We start from the raw sequence: 19,579 nt of genomic DNA, 5'->3' as shown, positions 1-19,579 counted from the left end.
GCTGTTTTCACATTTGTCTGTTGAAGGAGGAAATTTTCCGTATGATCACCTTAAATCTGAGTTTTACACGTCTGCTTGTGACATCCCAACTAGTTTGGAAGTCATTCATTGTCCAAATGAGCATCTTACACAAGTGAGATGTGGAAATGTAAAATCTCCATGGTATGTACACAAATTACTATTACAAACATGGTGTTTTGAACCATGTCTGGGGGGGATCTTTAAGTAGATATCAGGCCAAAAGGGAAGACAATTGGAAAAAGACAGACTACGGAGTATAAATCCAAGCCAAGTTCTACAGAATTGACAAAACAGAAAGTAGAAAATGAAGAACTGATCATTGTAGTACAGACCTACAAACTTTATTCTGTAACTGCCTCATAATAAAGGTACAATGTGATCATGGAGTATCTAGGCAGGTAGAATGGAGATGTTTGTTACGGTTTCATCATAACACTCCACATATCAAGACCTTCAGGTGCAGTAAACTCATGCACCTCCTGTTCAGAGCTAGCCCCTCCCACTTCCTGCACACCTGCATATAAACTCACCTGTAGCATCAGCAGCACAGATCCTCCGGTATTCCTCTGGATCCACCTACGCCTCTATCTGAAGAAAACCCTGGTGAGTAGGATGGGTTTTTTCAAATAATTATTTCTAAGCAATTAGATGTATTAGAATTAATGATTTAAATAGGTTTAAGCAATTCCACTTGGTGCTTTTATTAAGTTTAAAAGTTAAGATTGGAAAAAAATGAAGCATTTATCTGAATGAAAATTAGAATTGGAAGAAAAAGCTTCTACCACTTTCAAGGAAATTAATCTTATCCTTCTTCTCTCTTTCATTCAACAGTTGTCAACACAACTATTTGTCAGCTAATGATGAGATGGTTTTAAAAAAAATGAAATTTAGTTCCATTTCCTGCTCAACAAAGTGTTTCTTTGTGTCGCTGGAATTCACTCTGAATATTTTCCCGATCATTTTCCCAAGCTCTATCTTTCATCTGAACAAGGACCTTCTGTCTCCTGCTGGGCTCCTTTGTAGTGTTGTGGGAACGGTGTTGCAAGGATCAAGTGACAGAGAGACAGAGAGGTTCCCTTGACCGCTAATCTACAGAAACACACACACAGACAAAGATACACTGTCCATGTTTGACATCCATTCAGCGACTAGTCACACTTGAAAGTCCAGGAAGTAATGTGAACACCTGTTAAACACACCATCAAATGAGGTTAATAAGTAGGAGAGAAAATATGAGGTATTTATACAAAGTAACTGTCAGAAAAAATGTTTGGGGTGCACTGGATCTAAACAGAGACATCACTTTCATAATCTTTTATACCATTGAACCATGTCTCCAGTAGTCTTAACCTTTAGGAAATCTATTTTTCTGAGCCACTTTTTATCTCCTCACTTTTTGTCTGTTTTCATGAATCCTCCATTAGTATCTTCTTGAATATAAACTGCACCTTATTATCATAGTAATAGACTATATAAGAGCGTCCTCAGTCCCGGTGAGAGGCTCTCATTCGACCCAGGGTTGAGCTGTGCTCATTTCCATTTTGATTTTACACTGACTTGAGTTGAAGCTGTATTTGAAAAGAGCCTCGATTGTCAGACTGAAGAGGCTGTGACCGTTAAGTCAGTCAATGTCTTTCATGCAGATGGTTCATTTAAAAAGCCACTAGCCAGCCAAACGTACACTCATTGTAAGACTCCTTCCATCATTTTTAGTGTTCTTGAATATAAGGCCCTACTTACATTTAGCCGTCAAATGCTGGAATAAAACGCATTTGCTTAAGGGCCACAAAAGAGCCTTTCTACAGCCAGATCTCATGTAACACAATAGCTTTGAATAGCTGAAATGAGTCTGGGATTTGAATTTATGTATTTTTCTTATGAGATCTGTAATTTAAACATCCATCCAGTGTCGGTTCAGAGAGCTGTACCTTTTAGCAGTTTGGTGGATGTATAGCATGTGATCTGTTTCCCTCAATGTATTCCCTCCACTTTGTGTTCACAAGTTCACCTACATTTCCATGCGTTGTTGATTATTGTTTTATTTTCTCCCTCATAGCCCCCCATAATGTCCTCCAGCATGTCAATGAAGAGCTTCTCCATGAACCGTCAGCCCTCCTTTTCCAGTCGCTCTCTGATGGACACCGGCCGCGCTCGATCCCGCGCTTCTGTGTCTTTCACTGCAACCAGTCCGCTCAGTCGTTCGGCCTCTATCAGCCATGATCTCAACGGGCCAGCCAGCCTGCAGCTTAATGGCCTGCACGGCAACAGCATCAATGATAAGGAAGCCATGCAGAGCCTGAACAACCGTCTGGCTAACTACTTGGACAAGGTCTGACACATTAAACCATCACTGTTGAGCTGTTGGTCTGCGGTCAAATGAGTGGTGGGTGTATCTCTGTTTGTCACCGGGCAAACAAGGATATGATGCCACAGGTAGACGTCTGAAACAAAATTATCATTTAACTGTCTCGTTCTCTTTGTTTTCCTCCAGGTGCGTTCACTGGAGCGCTCCAACGCAGACCTGGAAATGAAAATCAAGCAGGTGATGCTCGACCGCATCCCCAAAGGTCATGACCTTGATTCTTTGATGGCCCAAGCTCATGCTGTTGAGCAAGAGGTAGGCATGAATGGACGAGCAACCACACCAGACAAACATTATACACACAGGCACTCAACTTGCAAGTTCGGTGACATTGGTTATTTTACATAGCCAAAACATCAATGCAAATGTGGACATGTGCCGCGTCTTTTACCAGGAGCTGCATCACTTGATCCATCAGAGGCAGAATTTGACCTACGCCCGATCCCTGAGTTAACTTGTATAACCGAGCCAGAACAAAGTTAATCATTATTTTTGCCTATTTTGAAGAAACATAATAAGTTATCCTTTAATGAAAATGGAACGTGTTACCTTATTGGACAAGGATTTAAAAGTGATTCTTCTGGATATTCTTTTGAAATATAGGTACTCTACTTTAACTGCCAGTATAGCTTTAAACATGTGAGTGTAATAAATGAAGCATTAGAAGCACATGACATCTGTTTGAAGACTGTCTTTAATGAAGGATGTTAAAGTCTATTGTTTCTCTGCTTTGATATTTGGCAGGTGAGGAAGAGGACCTTGGAAAATGCTCGTCTCATGTTAGAGATTGACAATGCTAAACTGGCTGCTGATGACTTCAGAATCAAGTGAGTGGTTAATAATTAAAGTATGAAGGTGAAAAAACTGAAATTAGGTTTGGTTGTCTGGTGGTGCACTGGTGCCCACTGGATATTTGTAATAACTGCAGCATGGTAGCATTACATTAATATTAACGTGTTTTAAAATGTGTCACATTTGAATATTGCTTTATCCATTCACTTTTTTCCCTAACAAGCCAAAGTGTTTAGAGATTATTGAGTATTTTGTTTTATGAAAGTTTATGAAAGATTTGTCATGAGATGGACGGAACTAGATCAATAAAAAATGCTTATCTTCTTAATATATAAATGATAATTTCCATCTTCACAAATATTAGTGCTTTAAAGGTTGGATATAACTTTATGAGGCACTTTCTAAGTAACTGTAAAGAAAGTAAATAAACAATAAGTATTCTGTTTTCTGCCTTTCTCTCTATTTATCTGGGCCTTACTAGGTGGGAGACGGAGCTGGTGATGTGTCAGTCTGTGGAGCGAGACTGTGTTGCTCTGAAAAAGGCCAAGACTGACCACGAGCAGATCATTGCCTCCCTGAGAGGAGATCTGGACAGCCTGAAAGAAGAACTTTACTTCCTCAAGAAAAACCATGAGGAGGTGAGTCTGATCTAACTCTATCCGGCTGTACTTGTTTCTTATCCATTTTTTTTCATGGTGTGCATGTCTTTTAACACCCTATTTATGACATTTAGTTCTCCATTACTCGACATTGACTTCATCTCATTTTCATTTTGTACCTCTCACTTATTCTTCAACCTTCCCCTCACAAACAACAAGTTGTTTGATATAGGGGCTGACCCAGTTTGTTGGACTCATGAGGTCTTATTTAGAGTCTGAGAGGACACAAAAACGTGTATGGGAGGGGTGGGAGAAAGATAGAGGTGGTTCTCTGGTTACGATGGACAAAAGGAGCAGGTAGATCTGGTTTCCCAAACCTGCTCTTTCCTGCCCAATCAGCTGATCCGAGGCGTCCGGACTCCTGTCCTCTGGGGGTGAATAAGAAACTAAGATTAACTTACCCCCTCTCACCAAGAGAAGGATTGATCTGCTACTTACTGAAACACAATGAGAACAAAACTGCACCGATCCAATTGATGACCAGCTACAGATATTGAGAATGAATTTCGCTAACCGAGACTTGACTTTTTAACCCACACCCACATGTATCCTGCATTCAAATCACCTATGTATACTGTGTTACAGTTGCTTGTTTGTCTCATTTGACCACATGTGAAGGTCCTTTGTGTGGACTGTTGATGCCTCTTCGTCTGCGCTCATCTATGCACTCTGTCACTCATATATGTTGAAAGAAAAGGCTCTCCCCTCCACTAAAACAGAAAAGCAGCATCTCTGGGGGTTTGTTGGAAAACTAGATCACATCAAATCATTCTTAAACATCCCAAGCAAGGATACAACTGAACTTTTCTCCAACAGAAGCTGTTGGCCACAAAATTGTGTATGTGTGTATATCAAGAGCATTAAAAGGAGATCACATCACATTAAAACACAATGTCACAAAGAAACGAGAGTGAAAGAGATCCAGTGAATAATCATGAATAGAGTTTAGTGTGCGTGTGTGCTGAAAAGCCAGAGGTAAGGTGAGCTCTGCCCCATCAACTATTTATGGAGAACATCTAAATTATGAAGATGTCCTCACATCCTCTCTGCCACGCTGTGGTGTAGGATTCACTAGGTTCCATATGTTGTCTGTATATTAACACACTGTACAAATTTAAGATTATTTAGAGATGACAAACATGACGTTCATTAAATAAAAAAATGTAACATATGCACACTATGTTTCCCGCCGCAGGAACTGGAGCAGATGAAGTCTCGTATTGCCAGAGATGAGGTGAATGTGGAGGTGGATTCGGCCACTGGGCCGGAACTGGGCACCGTTCTGTCTGACCTGCGTTCCCAGTATGAGGGGATTGTCAAGAAGAACAAGGAGCAAACAGAACAGTGGTATATCAAGAAGGTGAGGGGACTAAGTGCAGTTTATTTCTCATGACGAGATTTCCCTTTAACCAAGCGATTCCTCGAAATAGGTCTGCAACTTACATCTCCTTTTAATCAATTAATTGTTTGGTGTATGATGTGTCCTATAAAGAGAAAAATGCCCATCAGAAGTTCTAAGGGGCCAAGGTGATGTTTTGAAATCTCTTGTTTTGTTCAACCAAAAGTCCAAAACCCAAAGATATTAAAGAAAAGTGTCAAATCTTTACATGTGGAAAGCTCCAACAGGAGAATATTTGAATTTATTTTCCAGTTTTTGCTTAAATTACTAGAATGAATAATCAATTGGCTAAATCAACAAAAACTTCAAGACAAAAACTTAAAATATAAAAATAAACACTATAATCAGAGAATAAATGGCAGACCAAGTTAGGGGAAAAACAAAATGTGCATTCCTGTGAAGTCTTTGTGTCCCATCCAGCTGGAGACAGTGCAGAATGACGTGAAGGAGAGCAACGAGGCTCTGAGAGGAGCTCAGAGCGAGCTGGTCGAGAGGCAGCGCTTCCTGCGGAACCTGGAGGTGGAGCTGGAGAGTCTGCACAAACAAGTGAGCTGCTACAAATGAGAGGCGAGGGGTCAATTATCCCACAGACTCATAAGAGACATGAGAAGAATTCATTCTACAAGCATTTACTGTAGTGAAAGAGATCTTTTGGTAAAGGAGGTGTTTCCATGTCGTAGGAAACTGAACAATATGCACAGTGCAGCACAACCATGTGCTTGTTCCACCTTTCTGAAAGCAGAAGTCTGACATAGTTGTGTTTTGGTTTTAAAAATAATCGTGCAAGGGATGTTTCTACACTTGGAGCTGTGCAAACAAAACCAAATGCACATAAAGCAGTGCAAACACCACAACCATGATTTTAAAATATGACTGTGTGTTACCTTTTCACAAAGCCATGATGAGTTATGGCATTGTGTTAAAGAGAGTCTGGGATTAGAAGGGATTTGTCAAATGTAACAAAGAAAATCCTTACAGAGTTTTTTTTCAACTCTGAGAAAAATAATTGGCTTTCTCGCTTTTCTAATCCTGATCAGTTGCAAAATTGTATGGGGGTGAGTTTCGGTGGTGAGATGGGTAATCATGTCTGAGCAGCTTTTTGTTTTGGATGCCAAGGTCATGCCAGCTGACAGGTATTTGTTGATAATGGTTTGGGAAGTAATTTGAGAATCAGGTCACACCGCTGTTTAACTTTTACTGGCAAACACCTCCAGAGGAAATGTGAACATCAAAAGCACACAATGGAGTCAGGTAGGATGGGGCAGGTCAGCTATCTCCCCTTTCTTTTCTCAGATTGCGGCGCTGGAAGGTAACCTAGGTGAGACCGGACAGAAATACTCTTCTGAGATGGAGCGGCTGCAGGCCACCCTGAGCCAGCTGGAGGACGACCTCTCTCAGCTCAGGCTGGACATGCAACGCACCAAGACCGACTACGAGCAGCTCCTTCGCATCAAGCAGAACCTGGAGATGGAGATCGCCACCTACAGGCGCCTGCTGGAGGGAGAGGAGACGTAGGTTTTGACCAGTCTCATGACTGGATGAGAGCTGAAATTAGATTGGACAATCAATACCACTCTCATTTCAGTCCCCTACTGGCAGAAACCTGTTAGCTTAGCATAGATTGGCTCATCCCAAAAGTAACAAAACCACTGCAAAACCACAGCTTGTCTTCTGACTATACCATGTAATTAGCTTTAGAGGTCCTTGTAGATGGATTTTGTTACCTTTTTACCTTTACTTTTACATGCTAGCTGTTTTCCCTCTTTTCCCAGTCTTATGCTAAGCTAACTAGCTGCTGGCACCAGCCTCATACAGGCATCAGAGTGGTATCGATCTTCTCATCTAACTCTCAACAAGAAAGCGAAAAAGCGCATTTCTTGAACTATTCTTTTAAAGGTGTTTATCTTGTTTTCAAGTCAATTCAAATATATTAATTCTAATATGTTTCTTCTCCTTCTCAGAGTCAAGGAAGTTCCTCCTCCACCAAAAAGTGAGCACTTGGATATTCATTTTTAACTGATAAAAAAATGCAAAGTCACTTAAGAGCAACAGAATTTATTTCAAGCACAGTATTATACAATAGCACATAAGCACAGCAAAGAGAGAATCACTGCTCATTTATTCTTATCACAACCTGAATGAAACATCAGGGAGGTAAAGAGTGACTAAAGCTGTAACGATAAGGGAGGTAAGAACAGTAAACTGTTAACATATGTTTAAATTTGTAATTTGATAGCGTTGAAGTGAGGCTGACAGACACATATTCATTCACACACCCAAATTTGCCCAGGAGTAATGGTTGTTTTATGCACCTAAAAACAATACAAACACAGCCAACAGCTCAGCTCCTATAGCAACAAAGGCGGGTGTGAAAACATTTATCCCAATGTTGTAAGGATAAATGTTTTCACACCCACCTTTGATTAGGACACAGAAACAACTTGGAACTGTGTCCTAATCCGACTGACTCATGCTGCTGGATTAACAAACTGCAAGGTGTTTTGGTAAAGCTCAACATCAGAAGGCTAAAGTCAACACAGCGTCAAAGACTTCTGCCTTTAACAGACCTTTGTGAGACAGGAAAGTTTAATAGTTTTAGCTGTTTTTTGTGAACATAGTTCTTCACTTGACATAACGTCTTATTTAGTACAGTATATATATATATGTGTTTACAATGACGAATAAGGCTGACAATTATAATACTTGATTATAAAACTGCGATAGTGCAGTGACTGAACGTGGAGATACTCAGGCGCATGATTCAACGCAAATTACAGAGAAATGTTCGATTAAAATGACTCACCTCATTTTTATTTCACTTCTTATGTCACTGCCTCTAATATTTTCTCTTCTCTTCTCCTATCTCATACCACCTCATTGCATCTCATCTCTACAAAACCCATTCTCCTCAAACCGCATTATCTAATATTTTCTTCTCTTTTCATTCAATCTTATGTCATCAAACCGCTCATGATTTATCATCTCTTTTCGTTGCAGCCTACTTTCTCACGAGTGTAAATCTCATGTTGTCCCATTTAAACTAATCGTTTCAACTCATTTTATCAAATCTCATTCCAAATGATCCTTTTTTGCTTTTTTCTCGTCTCTCCTATTCCATCATCATCTCATCTCATACAATGTCATATCATCTGTGTCCGTGCAGAGGAGCCTGATGTTCGCACCAGGAAGATTGTGAAGGTTGTGACTCAGACAATGGTCAACGGCAAAGTGGTGGACGAATCCAGCGAGGTGGAGCAGATCGAGGAGACCAAGAAGTAAAAAGAGGGAGCAGAAAATGACACAGAGCTGGGCTGTGGAACAACATTTATCCTTGCAACTGAGATAATGTTTAGAATAGAGGATTTTTTTTGGGGGGGGGATTGCTTGACTATTAATGTTTTGCGTTTTTAGAGAAGTGCTTTCCCACAGTTGACTTATAAGTGATGCTTTGATTTATTGTTTGTTTGCAACAAACATACACACTGCTGTAGCTATGCATGCTTATATCAATTTAGAATAGAGATGTCTGTGTTTTTGTGTGAAAGCAACTAACTAACCATCTTCATACTGTCTTACTAATAAAATGCTGTGTACTTAAACAAGATATTTATTACTTAGTGTGGAAAGGTTTACTTTATGAAATGTAATGCATACCTTTACTCCTTTTACAAGAATGTCGTTAAATTGTCTTTACTGTTTTTGAGTTTTTACTCTGTCTAAATAAAGTTTCTTTAATCCATATCGTGTACTCCTCTTTTCTTACTTAGAATAAACATTGCTTTTATACTGAAATCAGCAATCGCCAATATTCAGTATCTTTATTGGACTCTTGGCCTACTGTGATGTTGCTGTGACCAGCTGTTGATCAAGCTGCATAAATAAATATTTTGACTTTACCTCAAGCAAATGTTTTTAACTTTTTAAGAGTCTAAACCTTGTACTTAAGCACAGCAGTGCTTTTAATCTGCTGACATCCCAATGCTAACATGCTGATGTCCAGCAGGTATGAGGTTTACCATGTTCACCATTTTAGTTTTGTGTGTTAGCTTGCTAATATTGACTAATTAGGAATAATCACAAAGTAGTAATTAGTAATCACAAATGTAATAATACTAACTTTAGCTTTTCAAAAAGACATGGGCATATTGAACTTTGCCTCAGATAGATTGAACCCATACAAATAAACACTTAGAAGATACTTTATACATACTCTTCATTAACCCATTTAATTACAGCAGGATTCCAGATCAGTCCAGATCTCTTCTCCAAAAAATTTTGTTAATGAAATATATGCAGTCTGTTTACATGACCAGAGCTGTTTATTTTTTCACTCACCTAAAAATAGTTGTTTATTTCAAAGGGTTACTAATGACACATGATATGAATATTTTCATGTCCAGGAAAAATCCGCAATTAAATGGGTTAATATAAAATTTGTTGATGAATTAGTTGCCATTTTGACAGCAGTCCTACCCTATTTATGATGTACATTTTGAATCCTGCCGTGCTGCAGTAATGGACATATGTTGTGCAAAAGTGCAGGGAAAATAATGCCTTAATCCTTTCTGTCGAGCAGAATTCTTTTTGTTAAGCAGAATCAGTTTGTACGTGTACTTTGTTTTGTCATGTTTTTTTACTTGATCATCACATAACCTGATGATCAGTGTATCATTTAGATTTCCTGTAATGAATCTTGTAAACTTTCAATGCTAAAAGTAAAAAAGCTGCAGTAGGGCCTTTTAACAAAGTAGCTACAGTGATAAAAAAAAAAGAAAAAAAGAGAGGAGATGATAACAAAACAAAACTGAGAAAAAAAGGAGAGGCACATTTGCTTTATAATTATGGCTGTGGGTAGCGTAACATGCGATGTTTCCCACAGTTATTATGAGGGTGGACACATCTGTTGCAATTGAGGTTAGGTGTGAAGTAATGTCTCTATCAGCCAGAAAACATACTGCAGCTCTTTCATCAAAGACAAACTCTTGTATTATTAAGGTAAATACTGGGGAAATGACTATGCTGAGACCGAGTTGTAAAATAAAAGCATACAGTGTCAGGCAATGTTTGTGTTGGATCATGCAACTGATAAAAATGATCCAGAATTTACGACATTGTTGTAGTCTTCATTTTTGGCTTTTACTCTGCTCCATTTGAGAGACTCTGATACATCTGATGATCCCTCGATAAGCAAGGCCTACCTGCTCACACACTTTGTCATGATATAACAACCCAACTGTGACTTCCATCAAACCTATAATTTAGGGTCATGATCTTAGGAGCAGGGTCACTGAGGTCACCGCACTCCAAAAACCCTGATGAGCAGAAGGCCCCCCCAAAAAATAATTTACTGACAAACTGAAGTTTTGCTTTCAAAACGCAGTGGTTTTATAGCTCTACAATAGAAAGTAAAACCGATGTTTTAGAATAAATTTAATTTTGAGTATTTATTTTAAAACATCCTACATAGAAAATGGTGCTGGTGTCTGAATAAAGGAACTAAATAAACTAAATAAACTTGAAACACACATTAACTCAAGCCTCAGGATATCCATGACCTCCTTGTTGTCCGTCCGTCCGTCCGCCCCCCCACACACACACACACACACACACCAGACATTGTGATAAGCGCCCTGCATGTTCTTTTCAGAGCAGCTAGACTGATTTGTCAAAAACCCCTCTGGCAGATTCCTGGTCAGCAACTCATAGAAGCATTACGAGACTGACAGAAAGTTAGGTGAGTCAGAAGAAGCAGAAATAGTGCTACAGGTAGTCGTAAAGTAAGTCATAAGAAACTGAGAAATGTCTCACTAGTCTGTCCTGTGATCATAACAACAGTAATTTAACATGTATCAGCAGCATTTATTATTTTAATGCCTTGCACATTCACCCTTCTAGCCAAATGACGCATTATATGTAATGTAAAGGTGTCATTTTAGAAAGTGAACCTTTGACATTTGTTCAGCAGGACAAAATGCATTAAGGATCTTTTAAATTACGTTGTTTATCACAGTGAAAGATACAGACACGCATTCCTGAAACAAGGTAAACTGCACTGGAAACCGATTTAATGATCTCACTCACTTAGCATCCAAATACCTTTTCTTGTTTGTAATACAAAATAAGTTGTACAGACTGGGACTGAATACAAGGTCATTTGCACATAATCACATATAGATTTAGAGACCTTGGTACATATTGAGACAACAATAAGAGCTGGCAACAATACAACATGTATTCTTGGTGCAGGTACCTTTGTTTCCTAAACAATAGGTTTTTTCTGCAGAAGTCTTGCAGTCACATAGGTCCATTTGGTAAGTCAAGTAAATATTGAATAAGAATGTAAATGTGTTGAAGAATACAATTATCTTCCATTTAAAACCACACAATGAGACATATATTCAGGCCCAGTTGACATGACCTCTCTAAGTTACAAATTAAATGGAAAATCTTCTAACTGAACACTTTTTCCATTTTTTTTTTTTTTTTTTACCGAGACACCTCCCAAAAAAGTACTAATTAGTAAACTAAAAGGACCTGTAAAAGGTAGCATAATCCATTTTTCTTGATGAAAAGATTTATTTACAGTCTGTTTCATCAGATGTCTTTTCTAATATGCTGCTGTTATGTTGTGTTGATTTTTGCAGTGCTTTCCCTGCAGCAGATTCACAGAGCCTGATCCACAAGCAGAAGCTTGTTCATGTTTTCTTGTATCTTCTTAACTGCGGCAGGTAGAGTACACAAGCAGAGATAATGACGGCATGGTAAGTAGGAGACAGACAGATCATTGGATTAAGCGGTCTGGTTAAGTTTCAGAAACAAACACACCCCCGAGTTCAGATGCTGCATTCAGTCACCATTTACAGTAAAAGATCTTTACACAACACTAAGTTTCAAATCAAACTGTAGTCATATATTAATTCATGCTTTCTGGTATTGTTCCATTATTGGTCATGTGAACAAGAACAGGCTGACATTTTAAAGCTACCACTAAATTCCCCACAGTCAGATCAGATCTCGTCCCCACCCTGAGCCCACAATCACAAACACAATAGCACCAATCATCTTTAAGTGCCTTAACCCCCCCTCGTCCATTCACCTGTTTAGTCTGAGGCATAGCTCCAGCATGAGGCCCTGCACTGTCAAAAACACCACAAAATGAATAATGTAAAATAGAAACTTTTACTGAGTATAAAAAAATCAATAGGACCTCATTGTTTATTGCTACTAAGCTGATCAGCTGTCACTGAATTAAAGCAAGTTCATCAAATAAGAAAGTTTAACAATGTTAATTGATCAAAGGGGAAAATGACCAACTATAAGAAGAAACTATGACAAAAAATATATAATGCTCATTTACTATTGTGATAACTTTAAGTGGACTTAAATTATTAACAATGGGTTTTCAAGCTCATTGTTCAGTGTTTAATGTAGCTTGACTGCCTTCTAGTGGTCAGACCTAAAAGTAGCAATTAATACACAATTTATTCAGTTAAGGCAGCCATTGCATACATTCACAATGTGCAGTTTTATATAAGGTAGAGGGTTTAAACGAAAAGTAATTTTTATCTAGTTGAACGCAGCAACATGATACAGTCTGCATGGACAATAAATACACTTGAAAGTCACTCGAGTGATATACAAAAGATACTGAAAAACAGTAGAATGAGTAGATTTTAGTCTAACTTTGCTGCAGAGAAGAACATTGAATGACCATTACCCCTGACTCATTCATCCTCCAGACATTGGGTATCTGAGTCGGACCCTTATCTGACTCACTCAAAGGAATCCACTTATATTCTTACCTCAAGCTTGTATTCTAATATGAAAGAAGAGTGGGCATAGCAGCAAGTTTCAGTCTGCAGTAAAGGTTAGACCACATCTTTTCTATGTATTGTCCTCCATCTAAAGCGAAGTCTACCTAGTGTTAGTTTCCTTTATTGTTTGTGTATAAAACATTGCCTATTAAATCGTCTTATTTCCAGTAAGGCGCAACAGTAGATCCCATCATAGCTAAGCTAGTTTACAGGCACACTGACTCTACAGCAGCTGTCCTGTACCGCCAACCAGTGTCAACACTCACAGAGATTATACACGATCCCCTGTCATGCATTGACATTTTACAACTGAGATGCCTCTACAAATATAACTGAGCAAACCCAGTGAATTATTCTACTTTTTAGATACATTGTAAAATTAATTTGCAAAAAAAACTTGACAAATTGACAATTCAATCAAGCTAGCATGCTTTTATTTTATATATGGAATACAAAGTGAGGTTAAAAAAGTTGACATTGTTCTACAATGCCATCTACATGGGGTTGACAGCCTTTAATCCTCTCTGTGAATTTACATCTCAACAATAAATGCTGCAAAAAGCGAAGTATTTCAAAATGTTTCCAGTTCATTTTTGGAAGGAATTTTATGAAATAAGTAAATTTAAGTCAGAACAAAGTTCAATGATACATGTCCAATGAAATATTACTTCATGTCACAGTCATGTACATAGTAAGAAAAAGGTTGTCATTGTGTCCTCTTTGGCTTTAGAGTTCTGTGTCCAGATGGGCTACACTGTTTTCACTTACTGTCTTGGACAAAGTGAGACAGGACATATGGTGTATTATATTGGTTTACTGTAATACTGAACTATTATTGGCTTCAGCAGATTGCTTTCCAGCTTGTTGCATAACATCAACAGGATTACAAACCAGTTATAGAAACAAACAGTCTCCATCTGTCTCTCTGCCCCTCTCGGTCTTTCACTGTCGGCCATCTTGCTTCTCCCTTCATTTCCCTATAGTTGACAACATTATACCTATTTAGTTAAGATAAGATAAGATAAGATAATCCTTTATTAGTCCCGCAGCGGGGAAATTTGCAGGCTTACAGCAGCGTAGAGTAAAGTGCACACAAGAGACATAGTAGAAGAAAGACAAGATAAAAGTAAAAAATGAAAATAAAAAAAACCAAGTATTATAAATAAGCAATAAAAAACAGTAGAAAATCAACAATAACTGAAATATTATATTTACAGACAGAAAAAACTATTTTAACTATTATTTAACTTAAGTTATGTAAGCTCCTGATATAATCGTTGACCCCTGGATTTTGCTAAGTAGCCAAACAGGTGAGTTAGTATGTAAGAGGACTAAGGTCCCTGAACATCAGACCACCAGTAAGCTTATTACTGCTCAGTGCGTATTGTGTTGGGTTCGGCTGCATTCTCTTGAGCTCAGGAGGGATCACAGCCACTTACAAGTGCAATATGTTTTCCAGCCTGAACAGCTGACAATTGTTTCTCTGTCTCTTTGCTTCCAACAGTAATGCTTTATTCTTTAACCTTAAGGGATTTATACACAGTCAAATAAACATGTTTGGAAAAGTGAACTTATTTACAGCACAAAAAGGACAAAATTCCAGTGATATTGTTTAGAAAAATATTTTTATTTTGTCTTTCAAAGCAGCAGTCACATTTTCCTTGGACAAACAATGGATGAACACAGAGTGACAGAGGAGGAAATGGATTTAAAAAGCAGATGTTACTCTTGGAATCCTGGTTGAACACATGCAAGTTTTTCCACTGTCTTTGCTTAATTATACTCTCATGTTTTTCCTCCTCTCAATCTTTTATTATTTTTCTGTATCTGTCTACTCACATTATCACTCTCACATACAGGCCTTCTGACACATACACTCCTTCATTCTCCCTCTTCTTGCTTTCAAGCCTTCTGGACTGCAATTAGCTGGCTTCACACTCTTCTGCTCTGCTCTCTCTTTCTCTTTAGCAGGCTCCAGACTGCAGCACAGGCTGAAACTCTCCAACCATGCAGATGTCCTCCTGTTTCTGACGCACGATGCGCTGGATGGCTGGAGGCAGGCCGCGGGGGTTCCTGGAAAAGACCAGGGAGTAGCCGTCCTCGCAGCTTCCATCCTCCTTCAGGGTGCGGCAAGCGTAGGTGATGGCGTAGTTGTCGTAGTCTGTGTCGATCACCCAGTAGTTGTCACCTGGTTAGAAATAACAGGTTAGCGAGTGTGAAGAGGAGTGAGGGGGTATGAGAGGGGTGTGAGGGTGCGTATATGTGCACAGCTGACCTCCACTGGACAGGTAGCTGGCCAGTCCCTGGTAGTTCATGAACATCTTGCCGGGGGAGGTGGGGTCGGGGACAGAGTACTGGGCGGCCATGTCAGCACACACAACCCAGAAGCTGCAACACGAAGATAGAAACACAAATGTCAGTATAAAAGTGAACAATGTTGGCCTACAACAAATCAAGTCTTTGGCTTATATATTTGTCCTTTTCTTGCAGTTACAGGACATTTTAGCGGCGTAAACCTCAGAAATTCTACATACTGTATTATATGCACATGCATACAGTATACTTTAGAATTTCTCAAAATAAAGCCTTGATTTCTTTAAGTATGCTCTGCCATAATTGCTTAAATAGGCAGATTTTTATTTGCGAAAAAATTAACCTATTTAACCTTCACTTCTTCCTAATCCTCCATAATCCAGGGAAAACCCAGTTTGTAGCTAATGCTGTACAGAATGTGCTTTCAGAAAATCACACCTGTTCCTAACTGCTGACCCTGAAAACAGAATCAAGAAGGTCTTTGTGATCAATTGGCCCTGATCAGAAAGGGTTTAAAGATACCTGAGGTCAGATGTTTTTTCTTTTGAATTATGTAATCTTATCTGCAGATTATGAGAGAAATAAGGTCGGGTGAAAAGTCTCTCATTCAAGTCACTCGCTGGCCCTCTGACTCACCCAAACAGGGTGACACGTCCCTTGGAGGAGGCGATCATGGAGCCGTCATCATCGATGGTGTACTCAGCTGAGATGTTGTCCTGCAGGAACAGGCCCTCTGGATCTTTCTTCTGCAGTGCGTACCACTTCCCTGCATACTGCGATGAAAAAGAAGGAGGAGGACGGTCAGAAAGGATTTCACTTGCTTTTTTTTTCAACATGCACGCTGTTGATGTGTTTCAATTGACTCACCCTCTTGGGGTCAAAGTCCCCTTTGGTTGTGAAGCTATCAACGACACAGGAGGCAGACAGGCACTGCTCTACGCAGGATAGGAGGACCAGCAGCACGGCCAGTTTACAGGATCCCATTCTAAAAGCAAATACACATTAGTGTGTAAGGACCAGAGACAGACGGGGATTATTCTCATAAAGTTGCTGAAATATCATTAATGATACAAAATGGGGTTTCAGGACAAAATAATCCAACATCCCTGATCTTTTGTATACTAATTTACAATAATGCACCAATAATATAGTGTCCCATTTGAGATAGAATGGAGAAAATAGTAACATTATGCTGGAAAAATAAAACGTATTCTGGCAAAAAACTTCAAATGTAACACATTCAAAGGTGATTTTTAAGTCTCAAGCGTCAATAGTCACAGCTGATAGAACAAAAAGTTTACATTAAGTGCACAGTACACTTTCAGAAAACACAATCATAGATAACGTTTTCTGATCACTTTAAATACAATTTGAAAAAAATTGGTAGAAGGTAAAATGAATAAAATGGCATTGTCTTACCTTTTTGAGTCAAAGAAGCAACACCAATTAAAAATCTACTGTTTGTGGTTATCCAGCAGATTGGGTCTTGTTGGTCTGGTGTGTGTTAGGCAGTCTTTATATACACACTCCACAGACAAGCTTATGGCTGATTTTCATTGCTTGGAACTAAATAAGGTGCTTAAATCTAGAGGTAATCCCATTGGGGTGAAAATACTTACCGTAATCTGGCTTCTATGCTTAAACCTGCCCAAGACTTACTATAAAAACAATGAGACCTTTATGTAACCGAGGCAAAATAATCAGGCACATATCTGAGCAGGTGCAGGAGAACGTACACATAAACAGAATTTGAATAATCACATGGCACAGCACAGGTAATAAAACAAGTGTTTGGGATTTTTCTCAACTAGCTAACATTTTAAGAGTCAATAGTTGAAATAAATTGCTGCTACACAAAATGGATTTTTTTACCTTTAATTCCTACTAAATCGCAACAGAAACTTATTTAAGAGTAGTTCTCTGATACCTGGCTAATAAAAAACATATTCACATGGTTCATACAATATAAATGTATTTTCTGAATGCAAATATCTTTTTTGCAAGTTTTGTGCTAACTAAAATGGTTAGACTCCACAATACCAACATTGTTTGATTTTGCAGGTTATAGTGGTGTCATTTTTGCAGACAACAACAAATAGTTGAAGTAAATGTCTATTATTTTTACATTTCTTGGCTATTAAGTCAATAATGACCTTAAACTGTAGCCTGAGAGACCCAAATATTCCCATTCAATTTCCTCTTAAGGAGCTTTAAATTCACACAAAACTATTTTTCCACTCACTTTTGATGAGGTTAAACCATACGTACAATGACTGAGATATTAATTTCGTAACTCTTCAGATACGTTGGCGAGTCCACCAATACAAGGACTGAGGAGTCCTCTTTGGACAAACATAGTCAGAAGTCAGGCTGAAGAATGTAAATATTGCACTAGATTTTAAGTTAATTTGGCTAAACCTTAAAGTTTTACTTTTTTTCTTACATTTTAAAGAAGCAATCTTGCTTAGAGTTATAAGTTCACTACATACAAACATTTAAACCATAACAGGACTACTTACTTTACTCAAAGTGCCAAAAAAACCACATTTTCTAGAAGGGAGTTAAATAAACAAAACACCTAGATGACTGGTTAAAACCTTCCCAAGGTTCCTTATTTAAATGTAATATATAAATATTATCATTAATAATTTAAAAGCAGATATATTGCATTCTTACATATACACATACTGACAAAGCTATGCTACATAGGGTTTAGGTATCTGGTAAACAGCACAGTTTAAGGCTGAGAACATTATCTCACACCACTTGAGAGAGAAACGTGGACTACCTGATTATTTTCTCTTCTTGTGGTTGAGTAATCAGTGTATAATCCTTGAAGAAGTAGCCTGTAAGCCTGTCCAAACTTTCCAAATAATGGGATGATCCGCTTAATAATACCAACACTCATAACACAGTTAGATAAGGGCTTATATACACCATGTTTGGGAAGTAATTTACCACAGAAAAGATCACACTGGCAACAAGTATTACATTTAATGACAAAAGGTGAAGTGAAAAATCAATATGACTAATTTTGAATGCATGCGGTTTTGCACTTCCAAACACACTCACACACAAAAACACATGCTCTCTCACACTCTGAGCTGTGAATTTATGAACTCTCATTTCCCGGATTAACCCCATTCACATGAGATTACTGCTGGCATAACACTGTATATCATGAAATAACCTAACACAAATGTTTAGCTTTGTTCTTCTATTACTCTCTACTTAATTAAATGTATTTAATCTGTTGCTTTTATACACAAAATAAAAGAATAAGGTAATAACTACAGAATCACATCACACTGATAGTAAACAGTCTCCTCTGGCGAGGATACAGACAGACAAGCCAATCAAGGCAGACAATCTATTTTTTCCTCCGACTGTTGCTCGGTACTTTAATCCTACTTGTATGACCTGAAATAGACTCAATAGACTCTGTGGATACCTCCATTCTTGAAGTTGTAAATAAATACATGATTGACAATGAGTACATCTGTTGATCCTGTGAAACCATTTATAAAATGAACTTATTATCTGAGGTCACCGATAAGCCAAACCGTGGCTTATTCAACAGAGCATGCTCCAAGCTTCAGGTCATTATCAACGTCTGGGTTTGGCTGATAACCCGTGACAAGGCTAACGCAATGATCACACCCTCTGCTGGCCATCGTGACTACTGTATTTATATATATTTAAGTACATTCAATTAATTAACAATTAAGTTCATGTTTAGGGACTGTGCAGACACACACTGGCTAAAACCGTAAACTCGTACTGTATATCCCATTCACAAAACATGGAGACACTGTATGGTATTTGGGGTTGTGGTTGTTGGAAAAAATAGCGTTGATAGTTTTTAGGTTTAGAAAGATCTGACAAAAAAAAATTGTATTTCCATTTTTTTGCAACAACCAGCAACAAGGACATTCCTTCTGTTTTGAATCGTTGAAAATATCCATAACATTGTATGATATCTTGTTTGACTGTCATGTCAAACATTGTTTCTTTGGAAAGGTGCCCTGGCAGTCTTTTGGGGGTTAAGACGCTGACCATGAACCACAAGGCCTCTGTCCTCCTGTCCTCTGTTGAATTGCCATTCCTTTCCATTTACTGTAAGCTATATTAAAGGCATAAAATGGTAAACTACAAGAGAAATATGGGGAATGTCAGTCAAAACATATGAATTGATCTATTGTTTATCATGTATTCCCTT

The 19,579-nt window shown here is 38.4% G+C and overlaps 2 protein-coding genes across 2 annotated transcripts; one reads left to right on the top strand and one right to left on the bottom strand.

Annotated features, from left to right (window-relative positions):
* The first annotated feature begins 563 nt into the window (after nucleotides 1–563).
* si:ch211-243g18.2 (uncharacterized protein LOC559906 homolog) lies at nucleotides 564–8,899 on the top strand. The gene is made up of 10 exons (XM_054612944.1): nucleotides 564–624; nucleotides 2,078–2,350; nucleotides 2,513–2,638; nucleotides 3,128–3,210; nucleotides 3,657–3,813; nucleotides 5,030–5,194; nucleotides 5,654–5,779; nucleotides 6,527–6,744; nucleotides 7,195–7,223; nucleotides 8,397–8,899. Exons 2-10 carry the CDS (start codon nucleotides 2,087–2,089, stop codon nucleotides 8,510–8,512), a joined length of 1,284 nt encoding a protein of 427 aa, XP_054468919.1. The 5' UTR covers nucleotides 564–624; nucleotides 2,078–2,086; the 3' UTR covers nucleotides 8,513–8,899.
* Nucleotides 8,900–15,011: 6,112 nt separating this feature from the next.
* rbp4l (retinol binding protein 4, like) lies at nucleotides 15,012–16,344 on the bottom strand. Its single transcript, XM_054612912.1, has 4 exons — nucleotides 16,228–16,344; nucleotides 15,997–16,133; nucleotides 15,323–15,435; nucleotides 15,012–15,235 (listed from the first exon to the last, which is right to left on the bottom strand). The coding sequence occupies exons 1-4, from the start codon at nucleotides 16,342–16,344 to the stop codon at nucleotides 15,012–15,014; spliced, it is 591 nt and encodes a 196-aa protein (XP_054468887.1).
* Between the last annotated feature and the right edge of the window lie 3,235 nt (nucleotides 16,345–19,579).

This window comes from Anoplopoma fimbria, chromosome 14, assembly GCF_027596085.1.
Source record: "Anoplopoma fimbria isolate UVic2021 breed Golden Eagle Sablefish chromosome 14, Afim_UVic_2022, whole genome shotgun sequence".
NCBI classification, from domain to species: Eukaryota; Metazoa; Chordata; class Actinopteri; order Perciformes; family Anoplopomatidae; genus Anoplopoma; species Anoplopoma fimbria.
Note: the sequence above shows the minus strand (reverse complement) of the source record. Positions and strands in the feature narration are given on the sequence as shown.

Coding starts and splice junctions, on each gene's coding strand:
- si:ch211-243g18.2 (XM_054612944.1), top strand. CDS start 2,087: ATGTCCTCCAGCATGTCAATGAAGAGCTTCTCCATGAACCGTCAGCCC. Junction 2,639..3,127: donor CTCATGCTGTTGAGCAAGAG/GTAGGCATGAAT, acceptor GATATTTGGCAG/GTGAGGAAGAGGACCTTGGA. Junction 5,195..5,653: donor AACAGTGGTATATCAAGAAG/GTGAGGGGACTA, acceptor TGTCCCATCCAG/CTGGAGACAGTGCAGAATGA.
- rbp4l (XM_054612912.1), bottom strand. CDS start 16,344: ATGGGATCCTGTAAACTGGCCGTGCTGCTGGTCCTCCTATCCTGCGTA. Junction 15,436..15,996: donor GGACGTGTCACCCTGTTTGG/GTGAGTCAGAGG, acceptor TTCGTGTTGCAG/CTTCTGGGTTGTGTGTGCTG. Junction 15,236..15,322: donor CAGCTACCTGTCCAGTGGAG/GTCAGCTGTGCA, acceptor ATTTCTAACCAG/GTGACAACTACTGGGTGATC.